General features: G+C 36.1%; 1 protein-coding gene across 16 annotated transcripts in view; it reads right to left on the bottom strand.

The window, feature by feature from the left end:
- The window catches only part of LOC105216030 (disintegrin and metalloproteinase domain-containing protein 9), a 510771-nt gene that overhangs the window by 151908 nt on the left and 339609 nt on the right, over positions 1-19254 (bottom strand). For all 16 annotated transcript variants that reach the window (XM_054231408.1, XM_054231409.1, XM_054231410.1 and 13 more), the window contains exon 6: positions 7225-7298. In XM_054231408.1, the coding sequence (XP_054087383.1) occupies positions 7225-7298 (74 nt within the window). The remainder of the gene's footprint in view (positions 1-7224; positions 7299-19254) is intronic.

Genomic DNA, 19254 nt, shown 5'->3' with positions numbered 1-19254 from the left:
AAAAATATTATAAATTATAGACAATGACATAACTCGATTTTGAATAAATTTTCAAAAGTTTCGAATTGAGAGTTTTCTGGCTAAAATATTAAGTTATTTACAAGTTTCAAGTAAAAAGTCTAAAAAACTACATAACTCAATTTCTAATATTTTTAAAAAGTTTTAAAATTTGTTTTGCCAAAATCTTAAGTTATTTGTATGTTAAAAAAAAAAAATTCTAAAAACTGAAATAATTAAATTTTTTAAAATTTACAAATCTTTCAGATTTAGAATTTTCTTGGTATGTAATATTGTGATCATTTTCAAAATTTTCATATATTCATTTACTTGCCAAAATATTAAGTTATTTAGATTTTGTGAGTTACGATTCTTAAAAAAATACTCAAATTTAATAAATTTTCAAAACTTTCAATTTTGAATTTACATATATGTCTTAATAAAAAAATTAAACTATTAAGTAAACATTTTAAAAAGTAACATTATACTTAACGTAAATAAGACTAGCATGGCTCAACAAAACGGTTTTTCAAAATGGACGTTACAAAAGTTGACCGATAGTAGTGATGAACGATATTTCACTACCGGTGATTTTTTCACTGTGAAAAATCACATATATCAATTGCGATCAATTTTTGTAAATATCAGTGATTTATAATCGCAATAGTAGTTCAGTAATTTGAGTTCGATCACTGTAGCTATAGAGAAGTTCAGTGCTTTTGTTCGATTTTTCGCTCTTTTAACATTTCTCTTCAGTAAGGTTTGCCATTTCATCATGGATCCAACAACGAGTCGAAATTATTAAAATTTACCACCGAATTTCGGATTCAGTGGCCTCAACTTTAAGGGCGCTACGTCCAATTTATGATCGTCATAATCGTTCTAACAGGTCGGCGCCACAAGCCACACAGCGAATGTCATAATTGATTTATTGAAAACCATGTTTGGTGAACGTGTTTTCTCACGAAATGACCTAGTCAACTGGCCGACTTGGTCGAGCGATTTGACGTCGTTAAACTTTCACCAGTGGGGCTACGTCAATTCTATGGTCTATGCCAACAAACCAGCGACGTTTGGTGTCGAATGTACTTTCACAGGAATAAAGAATTTCATTCATGTCCCAAACCGTTTGAAGCGCTCTTTTCGAAAAATCCTTTATAAATAATTTTCAAAACTTAAAAATTTGTATTTATCTCGATAAAATATGAAAAATATCGAATTATTAAGAAATAATTCACAAAAAATACATAACTGTACTATTAATAGTTAATAAATACTTTCAAACTTTCTAATTTTTTTTAATTATTTACGAGTATATAAGAAGAAATTAGTGATGAGCGATATTTCACTACCGGTGATTTTTTCACTGTGATTGAAAAATCGCTTATAGCAACAGCGATCAATTTTTGTAAATATCAGTGATTTAAAATCGCTATTGCAGTTAAGTAATTTGAGTTCGATCACAGTAGCTATAGAGAAGTTCAGTGCTTTTGTTCGATCACAGTACATATAGGTGTTCAGTAATTCTAATTCGATCACTGTAGCAAAAGCAGTTCAGTGATTCTAATTCGATCACTGTAACAGTATCAGTTCGAAAGTAGCAATCACTGTTCAGTACTAGTATTAGTTCGAAAGGAGCAATCACTGTTCAGTACTAGTATTAGTTCGAAAGGAGCAATCACTGTTTAGTAACAATATCAGTTCGAAAGTAGCAATCACTGTTCAGTACCAGTATCAGTTCGAAAGGAGCAATCACTGTTCAGTACCAGTATCAGTTCGAAAGTAGCAATCACTGTTCAGTACCAGTATCAGTTCGAAAGTAGCAATCACTGTTCGGTGGTCACAGTAGAAATTTTAGTTGTGATTTCGATAATATTGGATACGGTGATTACAAAAGCAGTTAAATGTACCCAAAATGTATTAATTAGTTAATAGTGATTACAAAAGCAAGTAAATTTTGGATATTGTTAAAATTAATAAAAATGTTTATGTAAAAAAAAAGTACAATTCGTGTTTTTTTGTTGTGATCGCATTAGCAATAAAAAATCACAGTGATTTAAAAGTAGCAATCACTGAAATCACAGTGATTCAAAAATAGCAATATCGCTCAGCGCTAGAAGAAATTCACAGAAAATTAATAACTGAAGTTCATAAAAATTTCCAAAATTTTTTATTAGCATTTGCTTCATAAAATTTTAAATTATTTCAATTTTTTCTTATAAAATTCTAAAAATTATATAACACGATTTTTATATTGCTGGATTCGAGCACAAAAAAATTAGTTCTTTATTTTTTCCAAACATTAAACTTCAAATTATTTTGTTTATATTATATTTTTTCACAATTTCTATACACCGCAGAGACTTCCAGCTCTAATATCATAAATTACTGGAAGTCTTTAGCATTACAGTGTTCTATTTTTTTGCAGACTTTCTCTTCTGTTTGCATTTACTAAATTTATTTGTTACTTTTATTGTATTTATTTCATTCTCCTTCTATATTTATTTTAGCAATTCACAGTTATTTCAATTAAGTTTACGCCAATTTATTCGGCACAGCTATTGTTATTGTTTACTGTTATTTTTCATTTATTTCGCCGTTTATTTGGTTTCTTAATGCTACAGAATGCAGAAAACAAAAAACCGAAAAAAAACGAAATTGCCAGTAACAACTTCAACCAGGCATCCTTCGGCAAACAAACCCCCAAACCACTTTGTAATAACGTTTTTGCAAAAGTGTTGCCAATAAAAATAATAAGTTACCCAAAAACAAAAAACCGAGAAAAAAAGCAGCAACACAAACAACTACACAACAATACCACAGAAACTAAGTTTGCAGTGTAGAAAGGTAAAGGTAACGGCAAGTAAAAGTGAATACGAAAAAATTGAAGAAAAACAATAAAAACTAAGTGGCACTTTCGACACTCTGGTTTTGTGGTCAGCAACAGCAGCAAAACTCACAACTCTCAGTCGGCAGAATCGAATAATTGTCTACTCCATGCGGAGCTCTGTGCTAACTGTGCTATTCTTATCTTTTTGCAGCGTTCGGCCATGGTTTCAGCTCGTTGCCGTTAGCATTCGACCATACAGTTAGCTGGCCTCGGCAGTCATACAGGCGGACAAATAGACAGCTGCCTGACTTCCAGGTCACATACCGCTGCCAACAGACAACCAAAGCTATTGCGGCTATTTTTTGTCTTGCCATGCCTTACCCAATCGCCCTCTCCTTCCTCCGCAGCTAATACCAGCACTTTGTTGCTTGTGTGTGGCCCTGGACGGCCCAGGGTAAGCGAACGTTCTTCTTAATCTATTTTCGGTAATTTCTTCTCCGGATTTTCTACATTTCTTCTACTAATACACCCAAGCCAAGCCTCTATCTACCTACAGTTGACCGCCAGCTGCGATAAGCCACCATGGCGTATAAACCAAAACATCAACAACGAAATCTATGCAAAAAGCAAAACCAAAAACAACAGAACAGAACAGCAAAAATGAGCTAGCGGCTGCGTCCATTGCGTTTGGCAATAATTTCAGGTGCTTAACCTGCACGAAAGAAAGCCTTTGGCGTCGAGATATTGTATTTTCACACTTTAATCCCGGAAAATGTTTATCTTTTATTTTGCCTGCCGCTGCGGCGCTATGCGCTCCCGTGGGGCGGCGTGGGTGCGTGGCGCGTTTTGTTTTGTAATCCCTGCAGCTCATTGTACACTTGCCCCGGACGGATACAGTGATTAGGAAGATTAAAAGCATGATGCGTAAGTTTTGCGTGGAGAATACCTTCGGAATACTTTAATACGCAAACTTTTGATTAGACAGCACTTTTTTGGCTTCGCACATAATTTTCATTTCAGTATTAAACTAATGTGTTTAAAGCGGGGTTCAGAAATTGTTGTCGGCTTTAAAGGCTCTTTTCTTAAAATATATGTAGAAAAATTATTAAATATCGCTAAGGGACATTTTCGAAAAGAGAATTTGAGGAGCACTAAAGTGAAAAATAACATTTTTTTTTAAAGTAAGGTTAGGAACATTAAAGAAACGAGGCTATATAGCTATCCATTTTCGATTAGTTAGACAGGGAAATGATAATTACCCGAGAAAAGTCTAGTTCTATCATCCTGAGTTGACAACCTACGACAGATATAATTCTGTAAAAATCAAAGGTTTAAGCAATATTCATCTTTTCAAGATAGTCTTTCAAAAAGGTCTGGAAAGAAAGTAAGAATCTGTTTCTTGTTGTTAAAAAATCTGTATGCTCGCCATTGAAAAGCCTCCCTTTCCTTTTCAGAGTCCATATATGGGACCTGTACATAAACTCATGTTGTCTGCTTTGAGATCCATATTTGATTACTAGAATAAGGAAGTAGATTAAAGGGAACAAAATTTATAGAATAAGTGATGATGATGATGTTGGGATAGATACTTCTTTTATTCATATATTCTGTCCGAGATAACTACGAATTCATTATTTTCTGTTTGAGTGTAGTCAATAGATCCACAAAAAGTGTTATACGTAGCGCATATTTGGGTTTGGTTATAAGAAAAAGTTCCAGATCTATGTAAACAGAACGAGCCCCGATTTTTATCGAGTCAAGGACTCAGCAGTATTCCTCAAAAAAATTTTAGAGCGCTGTCTGCAGATGAACAACGAATATGGTAGTTGTGTGAAGACTTCTCCGCTGTGACCTCTACTCAATATTTTTCCTACAAAAACGGCTTGTCTTCGCCAATCGAACTATGATAACCGCCAATGCAAATGGAATCTTTTCGAATATAGTTTTCTTTACAAAAAGATTTATGAAGCTTTCTGAATTTAGAACTGAAGAAGACCAATAATAGCTTCTAAATTTCTTCCAACACTTTCCCACTTCCATACAGTTTTTGCGGATGAAACCACAACAAAAAAAGGTAGCAGAAGCCATCGAAAAAAAAAATATTGTTTATAACCTCAAATAAATCGCTTTCATGCTGGGCTCAGCTTTTCACCATTGTCGATACATCACAAAGGCAAACCCACCTGCCATCGTCCATCGTTTGCGTAAAGAAACCTTCTAAACCTTCAAGCTGACCGTCATCACCCATTGCCTATAGAAGATTTGAATTGCGTTCCAAAAACAAAAAAAATGAAAAAATGTGCAAAAAGGATAATCAGCATAGAGAGAAGGAGGGGGTTAAGCAAATATTTTTGCGCTTATACATATTTATATTGCTACCCACACAATAACCTCTCCAATCTTTTAGCCAAAATTCGGCTTATCCATGCTGTCCGACCGCCGCCCATCCACTTTCTAATTTTAGTTTTATTCGATTAGAGCTGTTTGTTTATGCTTATTACTTGCTAAGAGTAAAAATCGCACTTTAACAACTTAAGAAAAAATATGGTCGGCTCGTAGAGGCTTATTATACACACATACTCTTATATAATATATGTAAAACCTTGCCAAAATTGTAATAAATGCAATAAAAATGTACACAAGAAGAGAAGAGCAGTACAAAAAATAAGTATCTGAAATTATAATAGAAAGTGACCCTTTCGCTTAGCCACCTCACAAATTTAGCCAATCAGCTGACCATCTCTGACGGCGCACGCAGTAGGCGGTGCCACTTTGTGGTTATCACTTAATAAAAATTTAGTAGTTTTTACCCTTCGCGCGAGAATTTATATGCTACAAGCTGTGTAACATGTCCTTACACGGCTACACGCAATAACAACAATAATAAATGTCAGTAATCAGCAAGACTACGCTTAAGTTTATGGATGTAAGTAATGAAGTTTCCTCTTGCTGAAGGTTTTTCTTTTATATTGTGAGTGGTAGGTATTTTTTGACCAATAAGACTGGTAGACTGACTATTTGAGATCTTCGCAGCTTATTCTTTTTAAGCTGATCACTTGGCAGCTACTTAAAGATAATTACTAGTTTAAGCACTTGGTTTTGGGAGATGTGTACTTTGTATGTAATATATACATATGTAAATATGAAGAAGAAACAAATTTTATGGGGTCTCCAGAGGTACCTTAAACCCTAATTGCTCATATTAGAATAATAATGATTTTAAGTAGAAGTTTTCTATAATCTCAAGCAAGTTTCTTCACATTGCTTTTGGAGAATATATTAACTGAATACGAATCCCAATATTTTCTATATTAATCGTTCAATTTCGATATCTATTTTTTAATTAAGACGTAATTAAGGAGTAATTGAATACTAATCGAATCATATTATTCATGAATACAACCATTTCTTATTACTCGTAACTAATTCATTAATTTTTTGTCTGTTTTAACTTTGAAAAATAAATTGCACAATTATCAACTTAATTGACTCAATTAATTACCTACGTAAATACTATTATTGATTGATAATCCTGAGTTTTTTTTAAGTAGTTCGAAATTTATATTGGAAATATCCTTAGATAATTAGAATCAGTAATTACTAGTATAAATTACTAAAATTTTCCAGTAAATCTATTTAGGCTTATATAACAATTTTTTTTTGTAGCAAAATATCAAACACTCTTCTAAGCAATCTTGCGGAAACTATTATAGAAATAACTAGAGACAATCTTCCACAAATTGACACTAAGAAGCAACGTTTTGCACTTAAATAGTTTTTAATGAATTAAATTAATTTAACAAAATTAAATGGTCGCCTAAAACATAGTGTCAATATCGATTCTCCGCTATTGTTTCAACATATTCCCTCATTCACCTCTAACTTGCAGTCCACCAACGCTTATGTCGAATGACGCTTAATGTTGAACATGACAGCGACAAATTGAAAATGTCAGCGCCAATCTTTCACGAACGATTGCGATAGTCAATGGCATCATGACTAAATTTCACTTTATTGATAATCCGCTTAAAAAGACGACGATGAAGGGCTAATGAAAACGTTTTCAGACATACACAGACATCTCAATGTGTATGTGGGTATATCTGTGTGCGAAAATGCCATTTAATGGATGTGAAATGTTAGATAAAAGATGTCAAACAGATTTGAAATGCATTAAAAAATATAATTTAAATTAGAATTTACGATTGCTCGGGTTCTATTAAACACATTCATTAATAATCGGTAATTAGTGGTTGGCGGAAATTATACCGGAATTCGTACATATGTATGGTAATGAATAGAAAAGTATTATTTTAATGTTAGCTCTAAAATCTTATATATGTATTATATTAATAATATTGAGTAATTAATTAAGTATTTTATGGTTGAATACTTACGAATTTAATTCCAAGTCTAAGCGAAACTTATGATTAAAGGCCTTAATTAAGAGTGAGGTGCGATGAAAGTGTTTCTGTAAAGAGAGAAAAATATTTAAATTAGTTTAGGAAATAGAATTACTATTATATATAATACTGGCGGTAAAATGAAATGAAATAAGGAAAAAAAATCCTTGAAATAAATCAAAAGAAATAAGATATGCACTTCTTAAAGAAAATTAATATAAATCTAAAAGCTAACAACAAACGTTTGTTGAGAAAATTACAAGTGGCGAGAGTGATCCATATGTTCGCTCTATATAATTTAAACAGCACACAAATAGGTATACCTCAGTAGTGAAACTATAATAAGATAATTACTGAATCATATTTCCATATTACAGAATAACAATGCATGAAAGAGACTCATCAAAATGCAAATTTGTCAGAATAATGGATTATTTAGAGTAAATATTAATTGATCAATTAAGAAATAATAAAAATTTAATAGGGTAACTATAGAACGATGTTAAAGTTCGAAGGATAATTTAAATGCTGCTATAAACTGCGAAGAGCCTAAAAGAAACATTACTATAATATCAATAAATTGTAAATTGAGCGTTAATTAAGCAATGAACCCTAAATTTTTCAAAAATTTTTTTTTTTTTGTTTAATTATTCGATCTCAAATCACCATACAACAATTTAGGTATAATTTGTGTAATTAGGACATAATTGAATATTAATCGACTCTTAATTGTTAAGCTTGGTTATCAGCAGAGTTTTTTTTTTGGTTAAACTCTATTACAAATTTTTTATTTCCTGTGGTCTGATTTTGATCTGTTTGAACTTTGGAAAATAAATTATTTAATTAAAACCTTAATTGTCTTAATTGAATAACCTTTACATAGACATTATTAGGTATGTAAAGACACTTTTAAATACTTTTCATTTAGGAGTTGATGGATCAATTAACTGGCCTTTGCTCGATTAAAACACTAATTTAGATCGATATAAAAAAAAATATTTAATCGAATAGAAATCGAGTTGAAACTGAAGTGCAATTGTGCGGGTTGTCCACGCTGCAAATTTGGATGCATGTATGTATGTGATTGGCGTTGCAACCGTTTAGCCGGTTATAGCCGAATCGACGATAGTGCGCCACCTGTCTCTCTCCTTCGCAGTTCGGCGCCAGTTGGAGATCCCAAGTGTAACCAGGTCGCTCTCCACCTGGTCCCTCCAACGGAGTGGAGGCCTTCCCCTTCCTCGGCTTCCTCCGGCGGGTACTGCATCGAACACTTTCAGGGCTGGAGTGTTTTCGTCCATTCGGACAACATGACCTAGCCAGCGTAGCCGCTGTCTGTTTATTCGCTGAACTATGTCAATGTCGTCGTATAACTCGTACAGCTCATCGTTCCATCGTCTGCGGTATTCGCCGTTGCCAATGTTCTGAGGACCATAAATCTTGCGCAAAATTTTCCTCTCGAAAACTCCTAGTGTCGTCTCATCTGATGTTGACATCGTCCAAGCTTCTGCACCGTAAAGCAGGACGGGAATGATAAGCGACTTGTAGAGCTTGATTTTGGTTCGTCGAGAGAGGACTTTACTGTTCAATAGCACCTGTTGGCAAGAGTTATTCTGCGCTGGATTTCGAGGCTGACATTGTTCGTGTTGTTGATGCTGGTTCCCAGGTATACGAAATTATCTACGACCTCGAAGTTATGACTGTCAACAGTGACGTGGGAGCCAAGACGCGAATGCGCCGACTGTTTGTTTGATGACAGGAGATATTTCGTCTTGTCCTCATTCACCTCCAGACCCATTCGCTTCGCCTCCTTATCCATGCGGGAAAAAGCAGAACAAACGGCGCGGTTGTTGCTTCCGATAATATCAATATCATCGGCGTACGCCAGGAGCTGTACACTCTTGTAGAAGATTGTACCTTCTCGGTTTAGCTCTGCAGCTCTTATAATTTTTTCAAGCATCAGGTTAAAGAAGTCGCACGATAGTGAGTCACCTTGTCTGAAACCTCGTTTGGTATCGAACGGCTCGGAGAGGTCCTTCCCAATCATGACGGAGCTTTTGATGCTGCTCAACGTCAATTTACACAGCCGTATTAGTTTTGCGGGGATACCAAATTCAGACATCGCGGCGTAAAGGCAACTCCTTTTCATGCTGTCGAAAGCAGCTTTAAAATCGACAAAAAGGTGGTGTGTGTCGATCCTCTTTTCTCGGGTCTTTTCCAAGATTTGGCGCATGGTGAATATCTGGTCAGTTGTCGATTTTCCAGGTCTAAAGCCACACTGATAAGGTCCAATCAGTTTGTTGACGGAGGGCTTTAGTCTTTCACACAATACGCTCGATAGAACCTTGTATGCGATATTTAGGAGGCTGATCCCACGGTAATTGGCGCAGATTGTGGGATCTCCCTTTTTATGGATTGGGCAGAGCACACTGAGATTCCAATCGTCAGGCATGCTTTCTTCCGACCATATTCTGCAAAGAAGCTGATGCATGCACCTTATCAGTTCTTCGCCGCCGTATTTGAATAGTTCTGCCGGTAATCTATCGGTCCCCGCTGCTTTGTTGTTCTTCAAGCGGGTAATTGCTATTCGAATTTCTTCATGGTCGGGTAATGGAACATCTGTTCCATCGTCATCGATTGTGGGATCGGGTTCGCCATCTCCTGGTGTTGTACTCTCACTGCCATTCAGCAGGTCGGAGAAGTGTTCCCTCCATAATCCCAGTATGCCCTGGACATCGGTTACCAGATTACCACCTTGGTCTCTACATGAGGATGCTCCGGTCTTGAAACCTTCGTTAAGTCGCTTCATTTTTTCATAAAATTTTCGAGCATTCCCTCTGTCTGCCAGCTTCTCAAGCTCTTCGTACTCACGCATTTCGGCCTCTTTCTTTTTTTGTCTGCAAATGCGTCTCGCTTCCCTCTTCAGCTCTCGGTATCTATCCCATCCCGCACGTGTTGTGGTCGTTTGCAATGTTGCGAGGTAGGCAGTCTGTTTTCTCTCCGCTGCGAGACGGCACTCCTCATCGTACCAGCTTGTTTTTTGTCGTTGCCGAAAACCAAATGTTTCGGCTGCAGCGGTAGGCAGTGAGTTTGAGATGCCGTTCCACAGTTCCCTTATACCGAGATGCTGATGAGTGCTCTCAGAGAGCAGGAGTGCAAGTCGAGTAGAGTATTTCGTGACGTCGAACCTTCCTTGTGTTTGTTGACGGGCATTCTTTGCTGCACAGAGGCGGGTGCGTATCTTCGCTGCGACCAGATAATGGTCCGAGTCTATATTTGGTCCTCGGAGCGTACGCACGTCTAAAACACAGGAGACATGTCTTCCGTCTATCACAACAGATCGATTTGGTTCCGATGTTTGGAAAATAAATTATTTAATTAAAACCTTAATTGTCTTAATTGAATAACCTTTACATAGACATTATTAGGTATGTAAAGACACTTTTAAATACTTTTCATTTAAACTCTGAGAGACGGTGATACGTATGGTATGAGAGAAATCACACTCAGTTATGAAATATATATATATATATATATATCCACATAGACTTCAACGCTGATCCGAACAGTCTGTTGATGAGTCTAATGGGCGCGACGTCGCGCTGACTTATATATATATATAATGTGTGTAACACCAGACCATCCGCTCAATCGAGGTCAGCTGGCAAAAGGGGTGTCGATTATTACATGCGTGCCAGCTGGGTAAGTGGTGGAAAATATGTGCCATGTAGTGCAAGCAACCAATGCGTGGAATGTTGTATGCTCATATATACATAGATATATGTCTGTATGTGTATGAACTAGACATCGCTCAGCATTGCAAAATCAAAGCATGTTTGTATTGGTGCCAGCGCAAATGCACCGATTGCTGTTGTTAGCGACAACATATGCACCAATATTATCAGAGAGCCGAACGCTGTTGTTGAATGGTGTGGCAAAGACGATGTTGTTATTATCGCCTTTATTGCAGCGTAGGCAAAGGGGGTGATGGAGACTCATGTTGGCCGTTGTTGATTTTGTGGTTGAAGTCGCAATAATGTGCCACTTGCCAAAAATGTTTACTCACCCACTCGCTTCAATGCACAGCCGACACTAGCAAACGGACAGCAAGTTATGTATGTGTGAGAGCGTGTGTGTATGTATGGAACACTGTTTGAGCTTGCCTTTTGACTGCATTCAAATGAAATCGTCGAGAATGCAATAAAGGCTACGAAATTGTACAAAGCCTTCTGTCATATGCACATCCGCCCAATCGAAAACTCTCTTCCTTTAGCTCCGCTCACCATCCACCATGCCTACGGATATGTGAACTGCCATGGAAGCGTACATTATTGCGCTGTAAAGTGTCATCAACCAGGCAGCCAATATGTGTTGCACACAGTCATCGATTTGTTTGTACGCTACTACAACAACTACAACAACCATCAGCAGCGCAACAACAAACAAGGTAATTTACAGTCGAAAGGCGAGCAATCGTCATTATTAGCAAACAATAAGCGAAATATGGGAAATACCGAAAAAGAGAAATCAATTCGCAAACGAAGGTCGTCGCTGTCGAAACAAAATTGTGTTTCCACTTTTTTTTTGTTTTTGATGACACCGCAGACAGCAAAAAATTGTTGAATATGAGTGTTCTATGAGTACTACTGACTTCGCATTTTCCATTATATTAGCACTCTTCGGTAGACATATTGAAGGCACTATCGGGTTATATATGTACATATAGGTGACAACTCAGCTGAAAATAGCATCTCGTCTATATTTGAGTGTGTATGGCAACTGATTGACGTGTTGAGCGACGATTTTTTATTTGAAGTTTAGAAACTACAAAAATAATGCATACCTCAGCGACTACTGAATGAACCAAATGTAGTGCAAAGCATTAGCTTGATTTCAACAGTTTGAAAATAGACGAGATCAGACTACAATCACGCCTACTTCACATATGAGACCATATTAAATTCCTTCAATCACCAAGTGAACGATATCATAATAAAATTTGGCACAAATAGTGCCTTTAAAGTTTTCGTATTCTTACGATACGAACGCAATATAATTTTTCGAACCCTCAAATATCAATTATTAGGACCTCAGTCCTTTTGGGATGACTTTTACCGGATATATGGAACAATTATAAAAAGTACATCCCTTAGCCCGCATATATCTAATACAATGATCTGGATCCCAAGTTTACTTTATACCATACAAGTAAGTAACAAAGCTTCAGTGAAATAGAATCTTGGTCATAGGACAGTTTGCTGCCGAAAAAGTCTGAAATCGGTCCATGAATTGCTTTAGACCATTCTCGTCTACTTTATATCGATATGGTTCAATGTATGACCTATCTTAATAAAAACACATCTCAACCGTTTAGCCGGTTATAGCCGAATCGATGATATTGCGCCCTCCTCTCTTTCCCTCACAGTTCGGCGCCAGTTGGAGATCCCAAGTGTAACCAAGATGCTCTCTACCTAGTCCCTCCAACGGAGTGGAGGTCTCCCTCTCACTCCTCGGCTTCCTCCGGCGGGTACTGCAACGAACACTTTCAGAGCTGAAGCGTTTTCGTCCATTCGGAAACATTACGTAGCCAGCGTAGCCGCTGTCTTTTTATTCGCTGAACTATGTCAATGTCGTCGTATAACTCGTACAGCTCATCGTACCATCGTATGCGGTATTAGCCGTTGCCAATGTTTAAGGTATCGTAAATCTTTCGCAAAGCATTTCTCTTGAAAACTCCTAGTGTCGTCTCATCTGATGTTGACATCGTCCACACTTCTGCACCATAAAGTAGAACGGGAATGATAAGCGCCTTGTAGAGTTTTATTTTGGTTCATCGAGAGGACTCTTGACTAAACTCTAACTTCCATATACTTATAATAATTACCATACTTCCGATTTTAGACGGATGAAGGTTTGAGGACAAATGTGGATATGTCTACACCTTAAATTCTTACCAAGAGTATATAATGTTCCGCATCGAATTTACGTCGCCGGTCAATTGTCAATTGGTCATCTTAAACTGTTTTAGTTAATGAAATAAAAGCCGTCTTCGATTCGAAAAAGCATTGGAGAGTAAACAGTTGAACAAACTATATAATTTTTTAAAAGGAACAGCTGTCAAAGACATTGTATTGCCAATTGAAGACAAAGGTACTTAAGTAATAACAAGTTAGTGAAATTTTAATTTCAAATAGTTTTGCGATTATTATATTTGAGTATTTAACTTTTTTTTATTTCCAGCAAGAGCTTAAAAAGCATAAGTTTTAATTAGATTATTAATACAACTAGTATGCTAGGGATAAAAGCACTACTAACAAGCATGAACTGCTAGGAAAATGAGGCAATTTATCAGCTTAAACTGAAATTAAAACCTCATAAACTCTGCTGTTAAAATAACTGTACATGTAAGAGTTGCCAACAACGGAGCAATTGTTATTACAGTTACGCGAGTATAAACACAAAGTTACTCCGCGCTGTAATTCTAACTCGAAATGAGTCGCAAATTTTATTTGTGTTCCATCAAAACACACACAAACACACAGAGACAGAGAGACAGAGAGAGAGAGATACAGCTACCGACATAAGCGCCAAATAGTGTAAACAAATAAACGAACTTGTCGGGATATTTACGACTATTTCCAAGTAGTTTTAATGTTTTGTTTATTGTTTTGCTGCACTAACTACTAGTAGTAAGTGTAAATACTCGTTGCTCGTAATGTGTACAACGCATGCTGCGCGTAGCTACTAGTATACTATGGAGGTAAATAATTACAAAAGTATCTAGGTATATATTTGTATATATGTATATAATATTAGTTCCTGATGCCACAAGGGTATATATGTATAGGAAAAATACGCATTGTGGTAAGCCAAATATATTTATATGAGTGAGTCAGCTGAGAAAACAGACCGATTGTAAGTCAGTCGGAGCATGTGATAATTATTAATGAGTAGTAGTGTGGCAACGTTGACAACGTACAAATATATGCTATTTTAACAACAAAAACACTACGAAAACCAAAGCAAAAAGTCTTTGCAAAATTATAAACAAACCGCATGTGGAAAACATGTTGATGAGATACCACGTCAGTGGCTTAGAAATGAGCGTGAATCAGAACTATATATGTATGTATGCATGAGCTCATTATTAAAATTCATAGCGCATAAGCTGGTTAGTTGGTAAAGCCAAAGCTAATTTTCAACAGAAATTTCATTTTCATTTACGAATTCATTATATTATGTAAGTAATATATGCATTTTCATTACATCATAAGGTGCATATTATAATTACGAGTGTATGAAACCACAATACAACCGCTAGACAAGGCACATAATAACATCTCTAAAACTCTAAAATTACACAGAATTGAGTACCATACTATATTATATGTGAAGCTAATTAAATTTTATTTTCGTGTTAGGAGAGGCATTTGTACACAAACAATGGTTAATAAACAAGCGAATGCAATTATTTGGAAATCTGCATATATCAAACTGAATAAATCTGTATATTTGTGTAGAGAATAAATAGAACAAACAGAAAGTTAGATACATATGTATGTATAAAAATCAACTCCAGATTCAGAGTAGATGAGTTTTCACGACAACATTTCCTACGGGCAATATATCCCAGAAATATGAGCGGCAGATGATAGCCACTCCTTCCTCTGTAGTAGAGAAGAATAGGAGAAGATGGTCATTGGGTTACGAATGTGAAGTAGGCATAGACCAATGACCTCTACTTTTACCAGTAGACCCGTTAACGCCTTGGAACGTTTCTTCTCTAAGAAAAACAAGTTCCAATCGTGATATCGTGAAAATAAGTTTTTGTTTGTGTTTAGGTGTTTAGGTTTTCAAGTGAAATGAGTTGCTATATCAATGGGACTGTGATTTCCTTCCCAATAAATCTGGAAAGAACCAAGTTCTTGAACAACGAACAATGATGTTGTTGTAGAAGAATTATTCGATAAAATACCAAACAGAATGATTGTCAATTATTTCTCTGAGTTTTTATATGATATGGTTTAAAAATGATAAATAATAGATGATGATGAAGATGAAGACAATTATGATAATTACAAGTGGTTCAGAAAGCTTGAAACCTTTCAAAGAAAAGTTTTGTTGAGCTGAGTAGCTTTCCTTTGAACTCTACTAAGAAGAGCTGATGTGGACTGCCTAGAGTTGTAGTTAATGTGCAGTATCTAGGATAAGCAGTTTCAGATGTAAAAATGTTCCAAGTGAGATGTAAACCAAAAAAATTAAACTGACAGATAAGTATTAGCAGAAACTGGGAACTAACACAAAACTAGTCTTGAAAATATATATTTAATATTTTATGGAGTTTAGTATGGAGGTTAACATGAGAATAAAACAGAAACACAACAGATATCAGATAATCCTGGAGTTGAGAGATTTCATAAATGGTGTCCAACAGAGGTTTGTAATATGGTTCTTAAACAGTAATCCATTAATATTCACAATTCCTATCTTAGTGATGTCAAATATAGGCCCCACTTATGAAAAAAATTAATTCGATCTCTTGCAAGATCTGAAATGTGTCTTCGGATCAGATTTTTATTCATTTGTTAGCTTGAGTCTTAGGTAACCTTCGAAGCAATATACTAGGTGATTCAATGATTTTATTAGCTGTTTCTATATTAGATCGCTAAAAGTAACTACGGACCGAAACACAGACATAACCTAACACTTGAAAGCTTTTCGTTGAGTTAAAAAGCAAAAAAAAACAAATAACGGCTTTGATATTTGAAATTTTTGTTATAACCTGCTCAAGGCATCATCAAAGGCTATTGACAATAGATAAAATTAGAAATTTACTTCAGTTTTGCAAAAGCTCTCACTTAAAATTACAAATTTCAAATCTCATTAGTTCAAAGGTTTTCAAAGACATCATTAAAACTTCAGTTTTTAAAAATATCATCCACTTCACAAAACCATTATATTTTTCACATATCTGTTGAAGCATTTAACCGTAAAATACCGATTTTTTTTTTTGTAAATTTCAAGCAATTTCGGGCTCTCGGGCTCACATAATGAGCGAACAAGTGGCGAGCGATTGACAACAATAAACTTCCACTGACTTGAGCACAGGAAATTGGCGCTTCAGCGACTAATGAAATCATTATGATCGCCACGAACAATGGCAAGAAGACAAATAATAATGCAAAGAAAAAGGAAATTTTACAGAAAGTAATACAGAAATAAAAAAGGCAGGCAAAACATGAGAAGTTGAATTTAAATGAAAAATTTTGGAGTAATCATAAAGCCAGGGCGCAAGCTGCGCAAAAGGAGAGTTCGGGAGTGAAAGAGGAATGGTGTGGAGCGTTTATAGGGAAATGTCATGCAGTGGGGACAGTCAGTAGGCACTATTTATCCTAGTTTCTTTTTTTCTTGTTGTCTTCCAACGCATTTTGACGCATTTTCCAACGCGTTTTCATTATTAAAATGTTCTGCTTGAAGGCGTTTCAAAAGCGATGAAAGCAATGAAATAAAAGCCTAATGACATTGCGCGTGTACCAACACACACACATACACACGCACAGATACATACAAATACAATTTTAATATACTGCAGCTACGTTTAAGTTCGCTCGAAACAGAAACAATAACAACAAAAAGCAAAAAAGAACATCCATCCCATCAGCCATGAATGGCACGGCATTGTTTGATTGTAGCTGTAGTGAGCGCATAAAAAATCCAATTGTCTGCCTCAACATGCTCATTAAACAAATTAAAATGTTGCTGCTGCTACACAAGCAGCAAGTGTTGCTGTGTCGCAACAGCGGTGGGGCATGGCATGAGTTGTGACAACACAGCAGACAGCGAGCGAGCGAGCGAACGAAAAAGAACATTTCAATTTTCATTTCATTTTTATTTTGTGCATTCGCATAGGAATAATCAGCGTTCATGCTTTCGCCTTCATGTGAACGCGCTTTGGCCGAGCGAAGGTCCAACAGCCGCTTGCAGGCGCTACCAGTTGCCAGCTGCAAGAGCGTAGCGTCCTTCAATGACAGCTTTAAGGCGATGAATATGCTATGGGTCTTCTTCTCGATTTATTTATTTATTTATTTCTTTGTTTTATTTTTTATTTTAATGTACTCCACGAAATTTAAGGACTTTTCCACTCAATTGACTATTCTCATTTCCGCACTTTTATGCGAGAGCCTGATAAAGTAACTAGGTGAGTGTAGAAATTTGAGGCGCTTTCTTTGATAATGTTGGTCAATGTTACAAAAACAAAAACCAACAAGAAGCAATAAAAAAGAGGCTTTGTTCGAATACTGCTACCATACAAGTCTCTTCGAACCTTCTCTGTTGACATTAGAACCCAGAACGCAATCGATAACTTTTAGCTTCAAATTTTCCGAGGTCTCTGATATTTTTGGGATCTTTGTACAAAAGAATTACTGAGCTTCATGCCAGAACAGAGGAAATGAAGTCGAGAAGAGTTTAGCAAAAATTGAGACTGCTCATGATCGCGACAATTTGGGTGAAAAGGGACATTACTGGCGACATTCTGTGGAACTGTGTTGGGATTTAACATGGTCTTGTCCTAGGTTTTGTGAAAAAACAGAAATTTTAGGATTTTTTGACAATTTTCCAGGGTGTAAATTGTCAAAAGTCAATTTGTTACTTGAAACTAAGACTGGTTATAAAAAAGCATAGCTACTGAGGTATTAAATTGATCGTTAGTAAAAGAAATGGTTTCATAATGCATAGATATGGAAATTAACTAAGTTCGCACGCTGTCACAAATCCAACGAAAGGGTATTTTGAAACCGAAAAAGGTTTTCAATCAAAATTTAGGAGATTATCGCAGTATCTAACTTCGAACAGAGTAATCTGGATCAGTGTACCAGGACTTAAAGGTATTCAAGGTAATTAACCTGCTGACCTGGCAAAAAAGGCCATTGATTCAAACCATTAATTGCGCTCCTTAGAAACAAGCTGAGACAACTAGTGTCTCTCTATGATGGTCACTGCAGACTAAGTTGCCTCCTGCATAAAGTGGAAATCTACTCGTAGGATCATTGTCGATTCTGTGATCTCAGGCTTACTCTTTGACTGCACTGCGATTGCGAAGAACAGAGGTCAGATAATTGGGGTTAAGTATCCCCAAAGAAGTAGTATCGCGTCCATCAGCCCTGGAACACTGTTAAGGTTTCTTAACGTGACGGAGTTAGATGGTATACTGTCATAATAGGAGAGGACAAAATAGACCTCAGTGCAATCCTCAATATGTAATGTAATCTAATCTAAATTCGAAACAAATATAAACTATGCGAGGGTTCTTCTTTCTCTAATGGAATCAAATATGGTTTATATATTTCTTGAAGGAAACTGTGAATTATACATAGGAGGATCATTGAAACCTGTTAGAAGGCGAACCCATCCTGTGACTATGAACACTTGAGAATAAGTATTTTGGAACAATACATTTATCCAACGGGATTTCTTCTGAAAACACTTTCCATGATGATAAAAATAATAATAATAACTGATTAGAACTATTTTCATGATTTTTCTTCTTCAATCTTTGCAACTGCTTAATAATTGTTAGAATCTTTCAAACCACTTTAATGATACATTTTAAAGTGTTGAAAACTATGCAAAAAACACACTCAAGTACACGCGAATAAACATTGCAACAACAAAATAGAGCCATAATAAAAGTGTGCACCAACAAGGTGTTGTGCTAGATAAATTGCCTGCGGCAAACAGTAGGGCAAGCCAACCATAATTGTAAGCCAAACTAAGAGAGGTTGTTAGAAAAACTGAAGCGCAAGATAAAAACTAAACACACTTTCGCCTTGAAAATATGAGTATGGCGCACGCATTTATTTTCTGCTCCATAAATTCTCCAAAGTATGCTGCATACTGAGCGAGTAGTCGCACACAGATATAGATACACACAGAGATGAGCAGACTAGATTTATGTGAGTGCGCGTTGGAAAGTAGTGCCATGGCTAAACCAGCTGAGTGGCTTGCGTGACACAAGTCCGTATGCAA

This window comes from Zeugodacus cucurbitae, chromosome 5, assembly GCF_028554725.1.
Source record: "Zeugodacus cucurbitae isolate PBARC_wt_2022May chromosome 5, idZeuCucr1.2, whole genome shotgun sequence".
NCBI classification, from domain to species: Eukaryota; Metazoa; Arthropoda; class Insecta; order Diptera; family Tephritidae; genus Zeugodacus; species Zeugodacus cucurbitae.
The sequence above is the reverse complement of the archived record's forward strand: the minus strand, read 5'-3'. Positions and strand labels throughout refer to the sequence as shown.